We start from the raw sequence: 18,908 nt of genomic DNA on the forward strand, positions 1-18,908 counted from the left end.
TCCGTGGCATGTGGGATCCTCCCAGACCAGAGATCGAACCCGTGTCCCCTGCACTGGCAGGCGGACTCTTAACCACTGCACCACCAGGGAAACCCAAAAGTTTCCCTTCTTATTCTATTCTAAAGCATAACCTGCCTTTATAAGAAAGGTAAACATACATACTTAAAACCTTATGTTCTTGTGTGCTCCAGCACCCTGTATATAATAAAATATATATACAATGACCATTTAGTATTTTCCTTTTCATTGGTGTATATCTCTACTCAATTTCTAATATTCGAATTACAACGTTTTCTATCTTTAAGTCACCTTCTTGTTTCTCTTCAGTAAACAGTAATAAAGATTTTTTTACTAGCTCTTTAAACTTGTAGGTCTTAAGCTATTAATAAAAACAAGACGCCCAAATAACATTAGTTCTCCAAAGTTATTCCAAATGGCATAACTTCCCCCCAAAGTGGCATCCTATGTGTATTAGTCAAACATAGCACATAGCTAGGTAGTAAGAAAATTGCAGTTTCTAAAATAGCAGCCTAAGTACACAGGGTTAGACATAGCTTAAATTTTATAAAATGTTGAATGACTGAATATGGATGATGCTTAAATATATAGCCTTCAAAACAACAGCACTGACGGTATTACTAGACCAATGCAACGACAGGTGATAAGAAACGGAACAAAGCAGGAGGTTAGAAAGGATTTCTACCTTGAGAAGAAATTCCAGAGGTCAGGATGTAAGATTGTGGCACTAACATGAGGTCGTAGGCCAAGGCAGCAGCAAGTAGCACTGACTGGATCAGACAATGAAGAAAACATCTAGAAATTTTAGATTAAAATCTCCTCAAAGGGGCTTCCCTGGTGGCGCAGGGGTTGAGAGTCCGCCTGCCGATGCAGGGGACACGGGTTCGTGCCCCGGTCCGGGAGGATCCCACATGCTGTGGAGCGGCTGGGCCCGTGAGCCATGGCCACTGAGCCTGCGCGTCCGGAGCCTGTGCTCCGCAACAGGAGAGGCCACAGCAGTGAGAGGCCTGCATACCGCAAAAAAAAAAAAAAAAATCTCCTCAAAGAATTTTCTCTGGCAGGATATGGAATAACGATACACAACAAGAAAGATATTTAAGATAAATTCTTTTGTGGGGGATATCTGATGGTTTCACGGGACCAAAGAAGGTTGTCATTTCTACCTTGTGCCCTTACGTCTACAGCAAAAGAAACAAACAGAACTTGAAACCTCCTGCCAAGATGAATAAGAACCCAAAAAACTAAAGGACGGGACTTGCTGTATCTGGAGGGTGTCCTACGGGCTCCCAGTGATATCACCTGTAGGAGCAGCAGTTTGATATTTTTCTTGTGGCAATCATATTAAGTCCTGAAAAGTACAGCTACTATTATTATTATTGACTTAAGAGAAGAATTTTCACCCTACTGTGTAGAACACCCACATGTGACAGTGGTAGGGACCATCAAGGACATTTAGGTGGCCAAAATCTATAACGACTTCCCAAATTATATTGATATTAACATTCAAGGAGGAAAATTAAGAAAAAGTTATCTAAGTTAAGAAGTTAGCATAATTTGATCTCTATATTATAAAACTTTATATATACAGAACTATATAATTCTGTATATAGAAGCACGCAGGCTAGCTTCTCACAATAACGTCAACTATCACGACTGATCCAATTCCTCTGGGGTGCTCCCTACCTCATATTTGAGAAAAGTAAACATGTAATCAAGAAAAAGGCCAAGTTTTTCATTCAATTTAGGTCACAAACATTCTCCATTTGTTTGAAATGAAAGGGAGGGATTATTACTTTAATATATTTATTATCTGAAATGTATTCTAAAATTACCTCTTTTGGTTTACAGATCGCTCATATGAAGGGAATCTACGAATTGGGTGGAGCTAGCAGAAAAGTCAATTCTTTAGTAGAAGTATACTGTGAATACATTCTAATACCATTTAGCTTTCGGGGCAGTATTTGCTGCTGCCATTGTTATTAGTAGTAGTACTGTTACTTTTGTTATCTGGGCACGTAAACCTGAACAGCAGCAGCCCAGAGTCGTGGCTTCGTGAGGGCCGCTCTGGGAGGGGGGCGGCGCGACCCTGCTGACTCACCACCACGCTGTCCCAGGCTGGTCTCCATCACTTGCTTCTTTGGTGATTTGGCCCTTGACTCGATGTACAGCCGCTGGCCTAGATTCTTGATTTTGTTTACACTGGCACAGACCTGCTGCAAAGTCAACTTATGGAAAAGAATGATAACCAATGTTTCAAAGATTACAAAAATGTGCATTAAAAGATACATAAACGAAATACATTTAACTTTTGGTTCTCTGTGGACAGAATGACTGAAAGCACATTAATAGCATTAATTCAGTCTCCCGCTGCACCACAGCACACGAGGAGCAGTGAAGCTTTACAGCAATCTGTCCACAACATGCTAATTTTTAGGAAGCACACAATTGACCCAAATATCACCTTCTAAAGGTGATATTTTCTTTTTAGAGACATTTTCCCAAACCGGAATGGATCAGAATGTCTATTACCCGATGAGATCTTCCAGACGAGAACTAAGAAGCCACATGTGTCGAGGTACGGAACCAGCACCGACACGTTACGGTTAACGACACAGGAAGAAAAGGACACGTGCTCAGAAACACACGTGTGCTCGCTCACCGGTGCCTTCTGCACCTCCTCCATGCAGCGCTCGCTGGACTCACTGGAGGATGCGATGCTGAGGTGATGCTCCTGAGACCCGCTGCTCCCCAGGCTCCCATAGCCACTGGATGCGCTCCCATGAACGGGCTGCAAGAGAGAGGGGCCCGTCGCAGCCCCGGGTGATGTGGCCATCAGAGGAGAGACACAGCATTGCCTACCTCTGAGCTTATCTACAGTCATCACAAAATTAAGATTAAAATTTCTGGAATCCTAAATGAGGTGTGTGAAGGATGATGCTGACATGAAAGACATTCCTCTCTCATCTTGGTAATTCTCAAGGGCAGAACCTACTTTTCTAGTCTAGGTGGGTATTTCTAGAACAAACGTTTTAAAAGCCACAGTAAATAAATTTAACAAAACATGAAAATAAACTCTAACTCTTTATGCTGAGTTTGGAATAGACAGAACATATTAAATATATACTGTACTTTTCCCCAAGAACCTCAGAGATACTTTATGAACTCTAGAGACTGTATGAATGACATTTTGAACACTACTGGGTAACAGTTTTAGTGATACCATCAGTAAATGCTTGAGAAGTTTACTGACTGACTCTCTAGTAGAAAGCATTTTGGTATTTGTTTTCAACAGCAGTTTTTCCTACTTTGGCTCATAATGACTAGAGATACAGAGACCTGCCACCCCTCTCCCCACCTTTAAAACTGTAATTATTTAAAAAAATAGTGAAGCCAAAACACTGGCAGCGTCTGGAATACAAGAATGATTCTTTCATTTAGAAATAACTTCTCTATCTTATTGCTTCCTATGACTCTGTTTGCCGTCTTAAATTGGATTCTTACAAAAAGTCCTGTGTATTTAACACAGAAAAAAGGAAAACAAGATTAATGAAATTTAATTTGAAAACAAAAAGAGGAAGACAAAAATTTCTGCAATGTAGAGGGTAAGGATTTCTCTCTCCTCACGGTTTATTTCTGTGAAGTGACTTTACTAAGACTGAATGTTAAAATTAAAGACAATTATGGGAATATTATGTTTGTTTTTTTAAAATCTCTCACTTTACCTGTAAGAGAAGTCTGTGAATTTGTTCTTGTAATTCTGTTATGTCTTTGTCATTACTGTTCATCTTTTTTATTCCGGTGGCAAAAACATTCTCATTTAGTGGACTCCTACAAAATGCCAAGTGAAAGATTGAGTCAGACAATTTCAAGTTCATTTACAACGAAGGCTAAAGTGATTCTTAATAGAAAATTCAAACAATAAACCTATGCTTTTACAAAGCAGCTCTTCAAGTCCAAATATAGAAACTATGAAGCTCAAACTCTATTCATAGAGGTAGAGAGAATCCTAGGAAACAAATGAGGTATTAACCGTCTTCTTTAGTTTCTCTGCAGCTGTAATCATTCTACTGTATCTGTATAAATTTAAAATCAGTGGTAGGTATACCACTAGCTACTAAAATACCTTTAACAGCTACTGGTCTCAGAATTTAACATGAACTGAGTGACCTACTGGCTATGAGAAATTTTAGGACCTTAAGTTTGGCAAACACACTGAATGCTTAATGTACTTAATCACTCAAGCTACCTAGTAAAGATGATTCTGCAGCCCACCGGCGTGGTGAGCATGTGGTTGCCACAAAATCTTCAGTCTTATTTATACCCCAATTCTAGAGCATCTGAAATCTACCACCGGAATACAGTGAGAGGCAGACACGTCAGCAGAAAGAGCAGCAAAGACAAGCGACTGACATTCACTTAGGCCCCTCTATGTGACAGGAAGTGCTGTTTTATAACACACATCGAGAATAAGTGACATTTTCTACACCCTTACGACGTGCCGGGCGCTGTGCCAGCTGCTCCACCAGGTACCCCCTCCTCGCTTCCCTGAGCCAGACCCCGGCTCAGGTCCCCCGCTGTTGGGTCTGCCAGGTGCTCCCGGGGCCCAGAGTCCCGGCTCCAGGCCGCACGCTCTCGGCACCTCGGTCGCACTAGTGCTGCTAATACCGGATGTGCCGCGGGCCAGACACGTCACCTCCTGAGTCCTCGCGACCCTGGCAGGTAGGAATCAACCCGGCAGAGGTGAAGAAACTTGCCACGTTGCCGTGGCCAGGCGGCCGGGGCGCGTCTGAAGCCACACGCCCGACCCCCGAGCCGGCTCTCCCTCCTTTTCCTGTTACGAGTCCTGCACGCTGCCTCTCACACCTCAGACACGCGGCAACACTTCCCCAAAGACAGAAACTCCCAGCAGGAACGGCGGGACGCCAGCGGGGTCACGGGAGGCGTCAGGAAGAGGCCGCGTCCCGGCACAGGCCCCCCGCCCCCGCCCAGACCCTGGGAGGCGCCAGGCCCTGTCCGGGGCCACCGGCTCTGCGATGCGGGACGCGGAGGGCCAGCTGCACCTGGACGACAGCCTGACACTGGCACGTCTCAGGTCTCAGGTGCCCCTCCTCTCACCCGCCGCCGGGCGCCAGGCGCCTCCCGCGCTCCGTTAGCTCCTCTGACGCCTCCCACGGCCCGGCATGTAAAAGCGTGGCCGCGTCAAAGAAGGGTCCCTGGGGGCTAAAGTGCATCCCCGTGTGCTGTGGGCCTGAATGTCTTCCAGAGGCGTCTGGGCTGCTGTTCAAGTGCAATGCTGAGTGCAAACAGAACGTTCTGCTTTGTGCTATGAGATGTGGATGTTCCCAGGGGTGACCCTTCCGACAAAACCAAGTTGGGCTTTTAATCACCAATTACAGAACTTAAAGGATTCGCCGCCTTCATCAAATGGTGTCAAGCTCGGCATGAAGTGTTGGCTGCGGCGGTGGCGGAGGCGGCGGACGTCAGGAAACGGGTCTAGGAGTAAAGAAGGAAATCTGGTGTCCGTCTCCACTTTGCAACCTCCTGCCTCAGTGATCGCCGGGAAAGTGACTCTGTTTCACAGAATGCGGGTTTGTTTGTTTGTTTTGTAAAATCAGAGGTAACTGCACAGAGCCGCTGGGAAGGACCTGGAGAGAGCCGGACACTCCCATAGACCCCTCCCTACTTCAACTGTCACACTTTCCAAAACTCTGCTCAGCGCATCACAGTGCCATTGCTGTTTTCCGTTCTCCCATACGCGGTGGGCGGCAAAGGGAACGTCTGTTCTGTTTATAACCTCAGCCTCAGCCTAGCACAACGCCTGACTCAGCAGGTGGCCATAAACACTTACTGAAGGAATAAATGCATTAAAATAATTTTATAAGCGTAATAGATAATTACTGTTCGATGAGAGAAATTAATACCTACTAGCCTCTAAACTCTTTCCCTCACATAATCCTGGATCTTGAGATGCAATTATTGGTGTAATTTTAAAAAACACTGAAAACATTGGGAGTACTAATATGTCGGTTTATTCCATATATCTTTAATCAAAGAACTGAAAGGATGGCTTGGAGAATGAATCTAGGATGCACCTCTAGCACTGACAGGGAGGTACTCAGACTGGTCAACAAACACCCAGATGGACGTCTCGTCAGAGGAACTGTACTTGCTTCGGGGTTTCCTATATTCATCCTAAGCAACCATCTGATTTTTAAAAAATATTTATTTATTTGGCCGTGCCGGGTCTTAATTGTGGCACGCGGGACCATTTTTGAGTTGCGGCATGTGGGATCTAGTTCCCGGACCAGGGATCGAACCTGGGCCCCCTGCATTAGAAGGGCGGAGTCTAAGCCACTGGACCACCAGGGAAGTCCCCAACCATCTGATTTTATTTTCATTTCCCAAGAGGTCTCCCTACTGGGGGAAAAAAAAAGTCCTTTCTGAGCAGCACGAATAGCACTTCCTTGGCAGTCATGTTCGTTACCTCAATTATCCAGTTAGTTTTCTACCACAAATCAGCCTCATGAGTCAGGGAGGCAAGGAGCCCGATTCTTCCATTAAAGCGGCAGACCTGCTCTGCTGAGAGGCCAAACCCTGGAGCACAACAAGGTCAGAGCAACCTGAGGCCTATCTCACAGTGGCCAAAACATCACTCTATCACGATGTAACACGTGATAAAATACTCTTACTGGGAGATGTACTGTTCTGTACACAGAAGTTTTATTCTTCTGTGTACAAAGTTGTATAACAAAATACAAAAGACAGAGTTGCTCAATTTCAGCATGACGCTGAAGAGTTAAGTATAATTTCCACTCTTAAAAGAAACAGACATCAAAAGGAAACTTATGGGATGGGCCAGTTAAGAAACCTATAGGTCAACTTTAAATGGACCACAAAGTCCAGGGACTATAGGAGTATCTCAGGTTACAGGAACCGTGGTCCAGGTTGCCCTGGATCCATTTTGCAAGGCTGTTGTATGGACAGGTAACAACAATCAAGCGGGCTTGGGTCAGCCATGCTGGCAGGAGAATAAATATGAACGAATTTAAATATTAAAAATAAAGATTTAGGGACTTCACTGGTGGTCCAGTGGTTAAAGACTTTGCCTTCCAAGGCAGGGGGTGCAGGTTCAACCCCTGGTGGGGGAGCTGAGGTCCCACATGCCTCGAGGCCAAAAAAACAAAACATAAAACAGAAGCAATACTGTAACAAATTCAATGAAGACTTTAAAAATGGTCCACATAAAAAAAAAGATTTAATAAAATTGACACAAATAAGTGGAATTTGACAGCAGAAGGCTGATATAAAAAATTTTACATGCTCACTGAAGAGAACCTTAAAATTCAGAAAAGGAAAAAAAACAAAACTTCACCCAAAATCCCACTATCCACACATAACCAAAATGTGTTTTCTTTCCTTCTAATCTTCTTCTTCCTATTTCACAGTGTTTGTGTTTTAAACATAATTATAATCATACTGTATAAAAACTTCTGTATGCTGCTTTTTACATCATCTAATATATCAACTTCCCATACTCTCTGTAAAAATTTTTATTGACCAATATAATAACATGTCAAGCAGATATTTCAGAATCTACTTAATGATAGACATTTAAGCTATTACAATTAAAAAATGCTGCAAAATCTGTCTTTTCTTTATAAGGCTTTCTGTATTTCGGCTTCTTTAGAATATTCCAATAAGGGAATCGTTAGGCCAAGGAGGTAGAAATCTTATAAAGCCCTTGATACTTATTGCCAAACTGTCTTCCAGAAGCACTGAAAAAAACCTGTCCTTCGTTTAGTTCACGTGTTAGTTGATTCAAAGGGGAATCAATGGGCCAAAGAACATTATTTGGAAAAAGATTTTTTAGAAAATACGCAAACTGACTGACTTACGTTCGCACTTTATGCCGACCGATGATGAAAGAAACCTTCCGGCTCCACGGGTTCACAAAGCTGGACCAACTGGAATCCAATACAATGTAATCCCCATTTTGAGAACAAAATCTAATGGGTGAATGTTCAAAGGGAAGATGGCCTGCAAACTTCAAGACTATATAAAATAATAAGACAAAATTACAATTTATTTAACGCGGATATTGATTACAAATGGCTTTTTTAAGGCATTTATTTGTAAGTGTTTTAGAATGTCAAAATAGAAAAAAAAAAATTGTTTCAGCAGTTCCAATACATTGCTTACCTGGTTAAAGGTTAAGCTCTAACGATTAGAGCTTGTGAGACCCTCTAGTGAGAAATGAAATGACAAACTTAAAAAGATCAATGGGGGCTTCCCTGGTGGCGCGGTGGTTGAGAGTCCGCCTGCCGATGCAGGGGACGCGGGTTCGTGCCCCCGTCCGGGAGGATCCCACATGCCGTGGAGTGGCTGGGCCCGTGAGCCATGGCCGCTGAGCCTGCGCGTCTGGAGCCTGTGCTCCGCAACGGGAGAGGCCACAGCAGTGAGAGGCCCGCGTATCGCAAAAAAAAAAAAAAAAAAAGATCAATGAAAAAGAAATGTCCTCCTATAAAGAAGTAGGTCCTTACCTTTTTGGTGTATGGCGACCATTAGAGAACGATCTTCCGGGTGCAGGTATGTCAGGATGGATGTTCCAATCAGATCCTGAGGTAGGTAACCCAGCAAAGGCACTGCTCTGAGCACAGACACAGCACAGGCAGCATGTCACATGCACCAAGTAACTCATACCTTATATACTTTCAACAGTACTTTTCAGCTAAACTTTAAATATGACAAAGGGTATGCAAAAGATGTTCATTACAGCATTTATAAATGCTACAAACAACCCAAGTGCCTATATTGTGGGGAAATAGATACACAATCTAAGAAGTGTTGGTCATCTGACATATTGCATCAAAATCGCCTGTGAAACTTCTAAAAAACAGATTTGCAGGCTCACCACAAGCTTACTAAATCAGAATTTCTGTGGTAAGACTAGGAGTCTATATTGTTAACAAGTTCCTCAGAGGTCTCTGATGCCCTCCATTTCGCTGCCTTTTAAAAAGTCTACAAAGATCACATTATAACATAGAAAAATGCTTATGATGTTAAATGAATAAAGCAGGCTACAAATTTATACAGAATAATTAAAATTATACAAAAACAATGTCTCCCAAAAGGTGATATCAAATAGACAACCAGTCACAAAGCCATTTGTAGGATAAAGGTTCATGGGAAAATTCTGATGTACAGACACTCAAGATGACTTAGACAAAACTGACTCCAGAAACATTTTCTATGTGTACAAATTCACAAATACTTTCTATTACAATAAACTTAAGCTGTTTTCAGAATAACTTCAGCTAAAATTTTCTTACCTTCTACAGATTATATTATACAAAGTATCTCACTAATTACTGTTTAGTTTCAGGGTAACTAAACGGTAATAAATAGGTAATAAACCCATTTCCAGATGTTAAAAATTTTTTAAAGCTTTTTTTTTTTTTTTTTGGCCGCATCACTCGGCTTGTGGGATCTTAGTTCCCCGACCAGGGATTGAACCTGCGCCCTCGGCAGTGAAAGCATGGCATCCTAACCACTGGACTGCCAGGGAATTCCCTGTATGTTAAGATTTTTTAAAAACCAAAATTAAGGGCTTCCCTGGTGGCGCAGTGGTTGAGAGTCCGCCTGCCGATGCAGGGGACACGGGTTCATACCCCGGTCCGGGAAGATCCCACATGCCACGGAGCGGCTGGGCCCGTGAGCCATGGCCGCTGAGCCTGCGCGTCCAGAGCCTGTGCTCCGCAATGGGAGAGGCCACAACAGTGAGAGGCCCGCGTACTGCAAAAAAAAACCCAAAACAAACCACAATTAATAACTATCATAACTGTGCCAGGTTTTTTGACATTTTTGCTTATGCTTATGTGTGGTACGGTACATTGGTTCTCAGATTTTCAGATTTCACAAATAAGTAAAATTTTTAAGTAAATGCGGGTGGAAATGGAGGGTACGAACAGGGGATAACAATGTTTTGTTTTTCCAAATAAAGGTATCAAAAAAACAACAGTAAGCAACAACTATTATGTACTGTCACTAACTCTTTAAATAAGAAAGACTATTTTAATAACCAAAAAAAAAGCAGGAAGGACGCTAAGTTCAAAATAAGTAACAGTTCTTCACACACAAAAAAAATCTGCCTTATTTTTCTTTCTCTTCTCCCCCACTTCAGACTAATAAAAATTCATTATAAACTGTTTGGGAAGCACCTGCCTAGTGGAAATAACACTGGAATAGGACTTGGAGGCCAGAGTCGTGGTCTCATTTGGACCACAGTCATCTAATACCACGTGGCCCACGTTCATTGTCCTCTTGTGCAAACTGGAAAAATAATTTCTGACTTTCCTAAAGCTTTGAAATAAATATGATAATGTGTAAATCTTAGCACTATAACATGCAAGATATTTACATTAAAAATTTACACAACACGGGACTTCCCTGGTGGTCCAGTGGTAAAGAATCCACCTTCCAATGCAGGGGACACAGGTTTGAGCCCTGGTCCGGGAACTAAGATCCTACACGCCGCAGGGCAACTAAGCCCGCGCGCCACAACTACTGAGCTCGTGCATCTCAGTGAGACAGCTTGCATGCCGCAAACTACAAAGCCCACGCGCTCTGGATCCCGCGTGCCGCAACTAGAGAGAAGACCGCGCGCCGCAACGAAGAGATCCTGCGTGCCTCAACAAAGACCCCGTGTGCCGCAACTAAGACCCGATGCAGTCAAAAAAATATATATAAGGAAAATAAATAAATATTAAAAAAATTTACACAACACAAATTTCAAACTAACAAAACTCAAATGCGCAAATGAATAGATTCAGCTCTATCACGTTACGTTTAACATATGTTAAACGTTACGTAAACTTTTAAATATTTTTATTTATTTTCAGAAACAAATTTCTTTTAGGCTTAAAGAAGTACTTACCTTTCATCTATTTCAAGAAAAACACACCCGGGGGTGTGTGTTGTGGTAAAAATTCTTTTATCCACTGGGATTCGAGGAGCTATGGAAACCAGAAAGACTGGTTTAAAGGCAAATACCTAATTAACTATCCACTTAACATATTAAAGAGGGAACAAACTCTATAGGCCCTGGCAGAAATCTCACCTAGGGACCTGGCCTTTGAGCAGCCAAAGCTAATAACTTTCATTATTAACCACATTTTAATTAGGTCAAAACGTGATGCCTACTAAAGTTAATTTTAAACAGACAGAAAGTCTGTGTACATCGAATAGCTTATCCATCACAATCTAACAGTCAAAGGTGGGGTCGTTTAGAGTTCAGGACAAAAATGCTTCATATTTAGTGGTTGAATACAACTAAGCAAATAGGATGTGAAACGTCAGTACAATAGGGACGTATTTAATCTGTAATAAAATTGGCAGGGTCAGTGCTGCTACAGTCTGCTTTGACAATGTAGTGATTAGCACATTAGGGAACAATTTGAGCTTGACACTAACTCTGCTTACGCACGATTTCATTTGCAAGAAACACGAGGTGAATGCAGAAAAGAGCAGCTAGTTGAATGGAGTCACTTAGGAACGTGAAGAAACATGCACACACCTGAAACATCCACCTGCAGCCTCTGTTCACCAGGTGTGCTCTGAGCCACGCCCGTCCAACCTGGTGATGGAACTTTCCCTCTGATTTCAGTCCGCCTTCCCCTCGCTCCTCACAGTAATGCACAAGGTGCAGCCCTTCCAACACCCACGTCCACAGCAAACCGCAGGGCTTTTCCGCTGTGGCGAGCCGCATTTATTGTATCACTTGTGCATTTCTTCATCATTTAATGTGTAACACCGTGTTACCATTTTATGAGATTCCCCTCTTATTTTTAATGTATGGTTACTTGAGTGTTTTGCCCCAAACTCATTTTTCCCATAAGCCCTGTGGTTTGTGTGAATTTTTTTGCACAGGATGGTAAGTTTTAGGAAAGCATATGTCACATTACAGCAGAACCAACTGTAATTTCAAATGATAAATGGAAGCTGCTTCTGTTTTGATATATGAATTTAGCAATGCTGTTCTGCCACTGGAAGACATAAATTATACTTTTTACGCAGGGAGCTTTCAAAACACTTAAAAATATAAATTCATTCTTGTAACCTCTGTATGGAACAATTTCAATGCTCTCCTGTCACGCAAGACAGAAGAAAAGGCCACAGGATGGTCACCAGTAGAGAAAGGATTAGAAGACTGTGCATCTGTGGCCAAGTCTATGCTCAGACCCCTGGGCCATGCTGTCCTTAAAGGAGATGACCACACAGGAAGTCAAGGCCAGCAAACAGAGACGTCAGGGAAAATCAGCTCAGGGCCAAGCTGAAGACAGTGGCTGCAGGAAACAGGCTTTCACGTGCTTCTTTCTGATGTGCTGACACGTCACATCTGACCTAAACGCAGACGCTCCTGACCTACCTTCGTAACCAGAATGAATCTTCTCCACCAGTGTGAGACAGCAGGGCTCAGGCTCCGGGCGGGCCGAGCTGTGCACATGAATCAAATAGGGGATAATCCGGAACGGGCAGTAAGGCTGCCTCAGCTCCCGGGCTTCACCTCCACTGAAGAGAAGAAAAATGGTTTAGTACCAGTCCTGACCTGTTCACTTAGTCCAACGTGAAACAAGGCCAGGGAAAATGTTTTGTTGGTAATTTCCAAGAGAGACGTGTCTGAATCTAAAATGTTTAGACATATTTATTTATTTATTTTGGCCGTGTTGGGTCTTCGTTGCTGCATGTGGGCTTTCTCTAGTTGCGCTGAGCGGGGGCTACTCTTCGTTGCGGCGCGCGGGCTTCTCATCGCAGTGGCTTCTCTTGTGGAGCACGGGCTCTAGGTGCACAGGTTTCAGTAGCTGTGGCTCACAGGCTCAGCAGTTGTAGCTCGTGGGCTCAGTAGTTGTGGCTCACGGGCTTAGCTGCTCTGCCGCACGTGGGATCTTCCCGGACCAGGGCTCAAGCCCGCATCCCCTGCATTGGCAGGCGGATTCTTAACCACTGCGCCATCAGGGAAGTCCAAAACATATTTATTTTTAAAAGGAGGGACACGTTAGTTTAAATTTTCAATAGCCACGGGCAATGATACTCGTTTGTTATTGGATGAGTAGGAGGCTTTCTGGAGAGGCGGCTCACCAAGGTGAGTGTGAACCGCTCGCTAATTTCAGCGTGACTTTCTGTTCCTGCTGGGAAGAGGGGCAGGCACAGCCACCTGTCTTGCCTCGTGTGTCTAAACCAAGTACCACATGGTGGAAAACAAGGCCCCCTGGGATCACGCCCCCAAGCCGGCCCTCCGTCAGCCCTTCCTACGCCCTCGTTCAAATGACCGATTCAGTCCCACCGCTTCAGCCGCTCCGCTGCCCAGCGCAGACCTTGTGTGCGGCTCAGCATCGCCCACCGTTCCTAGCTACGGGGAGATGGTGGGGCTGGACCCTCTCGGCCAACCGGCGCAGAGGCTGCTCGCTCCCTGTCAGGAGGCTCCCGGGGGCGAGGGGTCTGCAACAAGCACACAGATGTCCGTCCTGTTTCATCAGCCTGGCTGCCTGGAAGACGTTTCCACTTGGATCTGCCCGAACGTCCCAACCTGTATTTCACGCTCCCCCGTTTCTGCCCATCGCACCTCTCCTCGCCAACCATCGTGAGCGTGGATGTTCGGGGGTCTCTGGCCGCCCTCCCGCTCTCTTCTCTCCTCTAACTCCAGCATCTCCTGTGACTTCTCCACTCTCAGCCGTGACCCTGCTTCCTAGGTCACCGCTCAGAAGAGCACCTTCTCCTGGCACTCACCTGCGAGCATCTGTACCTGTGCTAGTGGCTCCCCTCCCATTTCTGTGCGTGCTTTCTCCAGGCTCATCCCGTCCTGAGCTTCTCAGTGCCACCTATACGCCGATGACCTGCACATCTGTCTCTAGCCCGGCCTCCTCCCCTGAACCCCGGGCTCCTGGACCAACGCCTCGTCAACATCAAGAGGCAGATTCCTACTCGACATTACACACTCACCTAAAACTAAGGCACACGCTCTCCCCTCTGCTCTCCAGGCAGCTGCTTGTCCTACAGTTTCCTCCTCCCCAATACATGGCACCTTGAGCCAAGACTCCCACGTCACCTGACTACTCTTTCTATCTCGCACCCGAAACTAACCCACCAGTATATGCTGCTAGGTCTCCCCTGGCTCAGGAAAGGCACCTGAAAACATTTACCAACATAAGAAACACACAGAGCGCTTACTATGCGGCAGGCACTGCTCTCAGATCTTCATAACCAACAACTCACCTGCGAGTGACAGAAAGAACCGACATGGCCCTCCCCACACACGCACACCTTTCCAGGTTATCCTTCCCCAAGCATTCGAACACTCTTAGCGCGAGTCCCCCTCAGTTCCATGGAGTGTCTGAATGATCCATTACAAGGATTTCTCTTCCCCGCATATCAAGAGCACTTAGTAACCTCAATACTACTGTTGGTGATCATGACGTCATTTAAAACCATTTTTTATTTTTACTTTGAAAGTAACATTAACATATCAAAGTAAATTTGGAAGAGAAAAAAAAAATCACTAATAAATCCTACCAGAAATCAACTACTATTAAAATTTTGATCTCTTTTCTTCTAGTTCACTGTCACTGGACCTTTTAAGTCCTCATAAATATACCTATCTTGCTTTTTTTCAGGTTGTTCAAAATTTCAAAAATTAAGTTTAAATGTGACTGAAAAACAAAAACAAAAGAGCTCCAAAAAACTGTCATCTGAAAGTATATTTCATGTCCAGTAACTCTCACATGCCCCTGGGTTAAGAATGGTCTTTCTGGCCTCTTCCCCTATTGCATTATTATCTACTTTTCTCATAAGTACACGTATCTTCTCCTCAATCAAAACACAAACTTCTGGGCTTCCCTGGTGGCACAGTGGTTGAGAGTCCGCCTGCCGATGCAGGGGACACGGGTTCGTGCCCCGGTCCGGGAAGATCCCACATGCCGCGGAGTGGCTGGGCCCGTGAGCCATGGCCGCTGAGCCTGTGCGTCCGGAGCCTGTGCTCCGCAACGGGAGAGGCCACAACAGTGAGAGGCCCGCGTACCACAAAAAAAACAAAAAACAAAAAAAACACAAACTTCTTGCAGCAAGAACCAAGTCTTGTCTTTTCTATCCACAACAGACCTAGCTGAATAAGGCATCAAAATAAGTGCCAAATAAAATCAGAGGGATGAGTTTGGGATTTGGGGTTAACAGATAAGGACTGCTATATATAAAACACATGAACAAGGACCTACTTTATAGGTCCTTATAGCATAGATAAATATAGTTCCCTGTCCTTATAGCACAGCCGACTATATTTAATATCTTGGAATAACCAATAATGGAAAAGAACCTGAAAAAGAATATATATATGTATGTATATATATGTATATAATTATATATATATACACACACACACATATGTATAACTGAACCACTTTGCCGTACAGCTGAAAAATTGTAAATCAACTATACAGTCAATTAAAAAAAATAAGTAAATAAAAAATAAAGTAAAACCAGAGCCCACTCCGCCGTCCCTGGCCTCCAGGAGCTCCCACACTCACCGGATCCTGCAGAAAAAGGATTTCACCGGAGCGAATTCATAGCGTGAGGCTGCTGGAAACAAACACACGTGTCAGTGTCCCGCCCGCACGCAGCTCCTCCCCAAACTGTCACTGCACAAAGGGGAGACTCTTTTCAGGGACAGAGCTGCTCTGGATTAAAATAGGACTCTCCTCCCTCACTAAGATCTAGTTCCATCCAGTATTTTCCCAGGGCTTTTTCGTGTTGAATAGTAACCCTCAGGTGAGACCCTGAGAGCACCTGACGGAGGCCTCTCCCTGTCACCCCCTGCAGTCCTGTCTGCATTTCTGCTCCTGCCTGGACTCACTGCTTCAAATGTCAACGTAATCATCCTGCGACACAATTATTTCACTGGTAATATTCTATTCCCCTGTAATAGTCTGGACACGTCTCAAAAACTGGGAATTCCGATTACTTAGAGCTTTCAGGTAGAGGATACATACATTTCTTTCCTTGGACAAATTCCCCAGAGCTGTGTTCCTAGATTCGATGATATCATTTCATGACTCTCATCATATATTGGCAAACTTAGCTCCAGCAGATGGTACCAATTCAGTGTCATTAATAACACTTTCTCACACTCCTCATGCCAAAGGTTTTGCTTCAACTTTATTGACTTCGCATTTATTTTATTAATGTGTGAGGTGGTAATTCAGAAACATTTAAATTTGCCCATCTTAGGAAACTGAACTTATTTCCAAATGTTTGTTGATTACTTTATTTCGTCTGGTAGAACTCCCTGAATATACATCTTTTGGGCATTTATTCACTGGAGTGAAAAGTTTTCAGTTATAGAAACCAAGGAAATGTTTACAACCAAGGAGATGTTTTTAAAAAAATATACACTGAAGGAGCACCTACAACGAGGATTCTGAAGAACCAAAATACTGAACATGGTCCAGGTGTTTGTACTCCTAAGGAAAGGATCATAGGAAGAATAAGAAAATGGGCTTTTGAGTGATCAAGAAAAATGTTCACAGTTTAAAAAAAGCCCTCCAGTTTAAAAGTAAAGGGACCAGTGACCAAGCTCCTGTAATTCGTGAAACTATGAAAGTTACAGGCCCAGAATTCTGAAGCCAGAATGTCTGGGAGAAACAACAGGAAGAACTTGACAAAGTAAGCTAAAGAAATGAATTACTCTAGGGCATGCTGTCACCTGGAGTTTCTGTGGAGGAATTAAGGCAAGATAAAGATTTTTCAGAACTATCCTTGATCTTCTGAGCTGACTCTCGCGGGTGGGAACCGTCCCTCGGTGACACTTTCAAACGCTCGCCTTTGGCTGAGGGCAGCTCAGCCTTTGGCTGAGGGCAGCTCTCCCGCTTTAAGGCACAGTCCCAGCAGCCGTGGGGTCAGACGGGCTCTGGATGCACGCTGCCACGGCGAAGGCCGGCTCCATACTTGCAGGCAGTGTGACCCTGGCATCTCTGTGACCATGGCAGATAAGAAAGGGCACAGTTGCTGGCTCTGAGGGACCCGACTGTTGCCTGAGCCCTGCTTCCCGCGGGCTGCCCCCGGCCCGTGCCCGTACACGGAGCAGGCAACGAGGCAGGACCATTCCATGGAGACGCCGGGCTCCTGCAGCGGGTGCACCCTCTGGCTGCCTGGCCCAGAAGCTCTCTGCACTGCGCTGTGGCCCGAAGCTCCTGCTGCCCAGCCCTCCCCCCGCCTCGCTCCTTCCAGCGATGCCAGCGATGCGGGCTGAGGGCTCCTCTCACCACTTTCCACCCGCTCCCCCAGTCAGCGTCCCGCTTCTGGGCAAACCCGAACTAATTCAGTTACTCTGTCCGTCTACCGGGGAGAATGACAGTACCTACACCTCACAAGGTCTTCGTGAAGATTAACTCAGTTGATCCACAAAAGCAAAGAGAAGGGTCCCTGGCAAACAGTAACAGTTCAACAGATGACAGCAGTTAAGATGAGCCTTTATGCTGCGGACGCTCCAAATATCTCCAAGCCTTCCCCAACCTACAGCTTGCTGGGTTCTCACAGAAAGCCTGTATTAACAGGCACGTCAGAAACTGTGATTCTCATTTTACAACGAGAAGCCAAGTGGCCTCCAAGGTTCACAAAGGGACAAAATGCAATTTGAAACTCAGACCTTCAGATTCTGAGCTTAACATTCTTTGCACATAAAAAAATACTGCAACTCTGCTGTAAGGTGAACTCACTTACACTACTTATACATTGTAGCAGGCACCTGAATTCAACTGCCCCCCCCCCCCAGAGTCCTGTAACACAGAGAGCCAGCCTACCGGATCTCAAAAACAGTACACGGGGGCCCGCTGTCACTTCCACACCTGGGCCGGAACGTGCGAATTCTTGTTTCTGGAAGTGTGTTCTAAAGAAACAGCGGTCAGATCCTTCTGAGAGGTCTGTACAACAAGCCTAAGTGGAAATGTGCTCTAACACAGGGCCAAAGCTGACAACTGCTGAGTTTAGAGCTTCCCGTGTCCTCTTAATGTCCTATGAGTTCAAAGGAAGGGACAGAAAGAGGTAACATGAGCACAGCCCAGAAATGGTGTGGAGCTGAACAACGGCCCTCAGGGAGGGTGTGGATCCCTGGGGTTCCTAAAGCGGAAGTATAGTGTGAGAAGTAAACTAAATGGCCTTCATCTTTATGGAGCAAGTAAATGTTTAGGTCCAAGAGACAACACTTTCAGGGACTATTATGTTTTTACAAGTAGGGGAAATACCATTAAGTAATTAGCAAAGATAAGAAAGTGAAAAGATCAGGGAATTCCCTAGTGGTCCAGTGGTTGGGACTCCGCGCTTCCACTGCAGGCACATAGGTTTGATCCCTGGTCGGGGAACTAAGATCCCGCAAGTCTTGCAGCACAGTCAAAAAAAGACAAGTGAAAAGATCAGACAGCGACTATAGGGCAATACCGAAGGGAAAATGGGAAAGACCTGGTGAACAGTACCACATGTCAGTTCTGTTCACTGTTGTACCTTAGCACCTAGAACAGCTCCTGGCCCGCAGACACTGCTATATAATGTCTACGGAATGAATAAACGATGAACAAAAGCAGATAAACAAACGTGGACAATTAAAGGTTGAAAACGCATGTTTCGGAAAGAGGAAGAAAAATGAAACCAGTGTTTTTGAATGAAAGGAATAGGAGAGAGGGAGCTGGAAGAAAGCAAGGGTGACAGGTGTCTTTTCTGAAGCTTACATAAAACGTGCACAGAGAATGGGGCAAGGGTCTGGGATTGAAAAAAGAAGGCTGTAACACTGTTCTTCACTGGACTGAGAACTGGATTAAAAACCAGAATGAGTACAGAGCTCTAGGTTTGCAGGA

At 44.6% G+C, this 18,908-nt stretch overlaps 1 protein-coding gene across 2 annotated transcripts in view; it reads right to left on the reverse strand.

Moving 5' to 3' along the window:
* Positions 1–18,908, reverse strand: part of PER3 (period circadian regulator 3) — a 61,186-nt gene that overhangs the window by 37,558 nt on the left and 4,720 nt on the right. The window contains exons 5-12 of one of the 2 annotated variants that reach the window (XM_082832458.1): positions 15,591–15,639; positions 12,443–12,585; positions 10,952–11,030; positions 8,559–8,665; positions 7,914–8,070; positions 3,741–3,846; positions 2,678–2,806; positions 2,117–2,243 (exon numbers count right to left, since the gene is read on the reverse strand). In XM_082832458.1, coding sequence (XP_082688584.1) covers positions 2,117–2,243; positions 2,678–2,806; positions 3,741–3,846; positions 7,914–8,070; positions 8,559–8,665; positions 10,952–11,030; positions 12,443–12,585; positions 15,591–15,639 — 897 coding nt within the window. Of the gene's footprint in view, positions 1–2,116; positions 2,244–2,677; positions 2,807–3,740; positions 3,847–7,913; positions 8,071–8,558; positions 8,666–10,951; positions 11,031–12,442; positions 12,586–15,590; positions 15,643–18,908 lie in introns of both variants that reach the window. The other variant, XM_082832457.1, reaches the window with a different exon arrangement.

The sequence above is a fragment of the Leucopleurus acutus genome (genome assembly GCF_964270905.1).
Source record: "Leucopleurus acutus genome assembly, chromosome: 2".
NCBI lineage: Eukaryota > Metazoa > Chordata > Mammalia > Artiodactyla > Delphinidae > Leucopleurus > Leucopleurus acutus.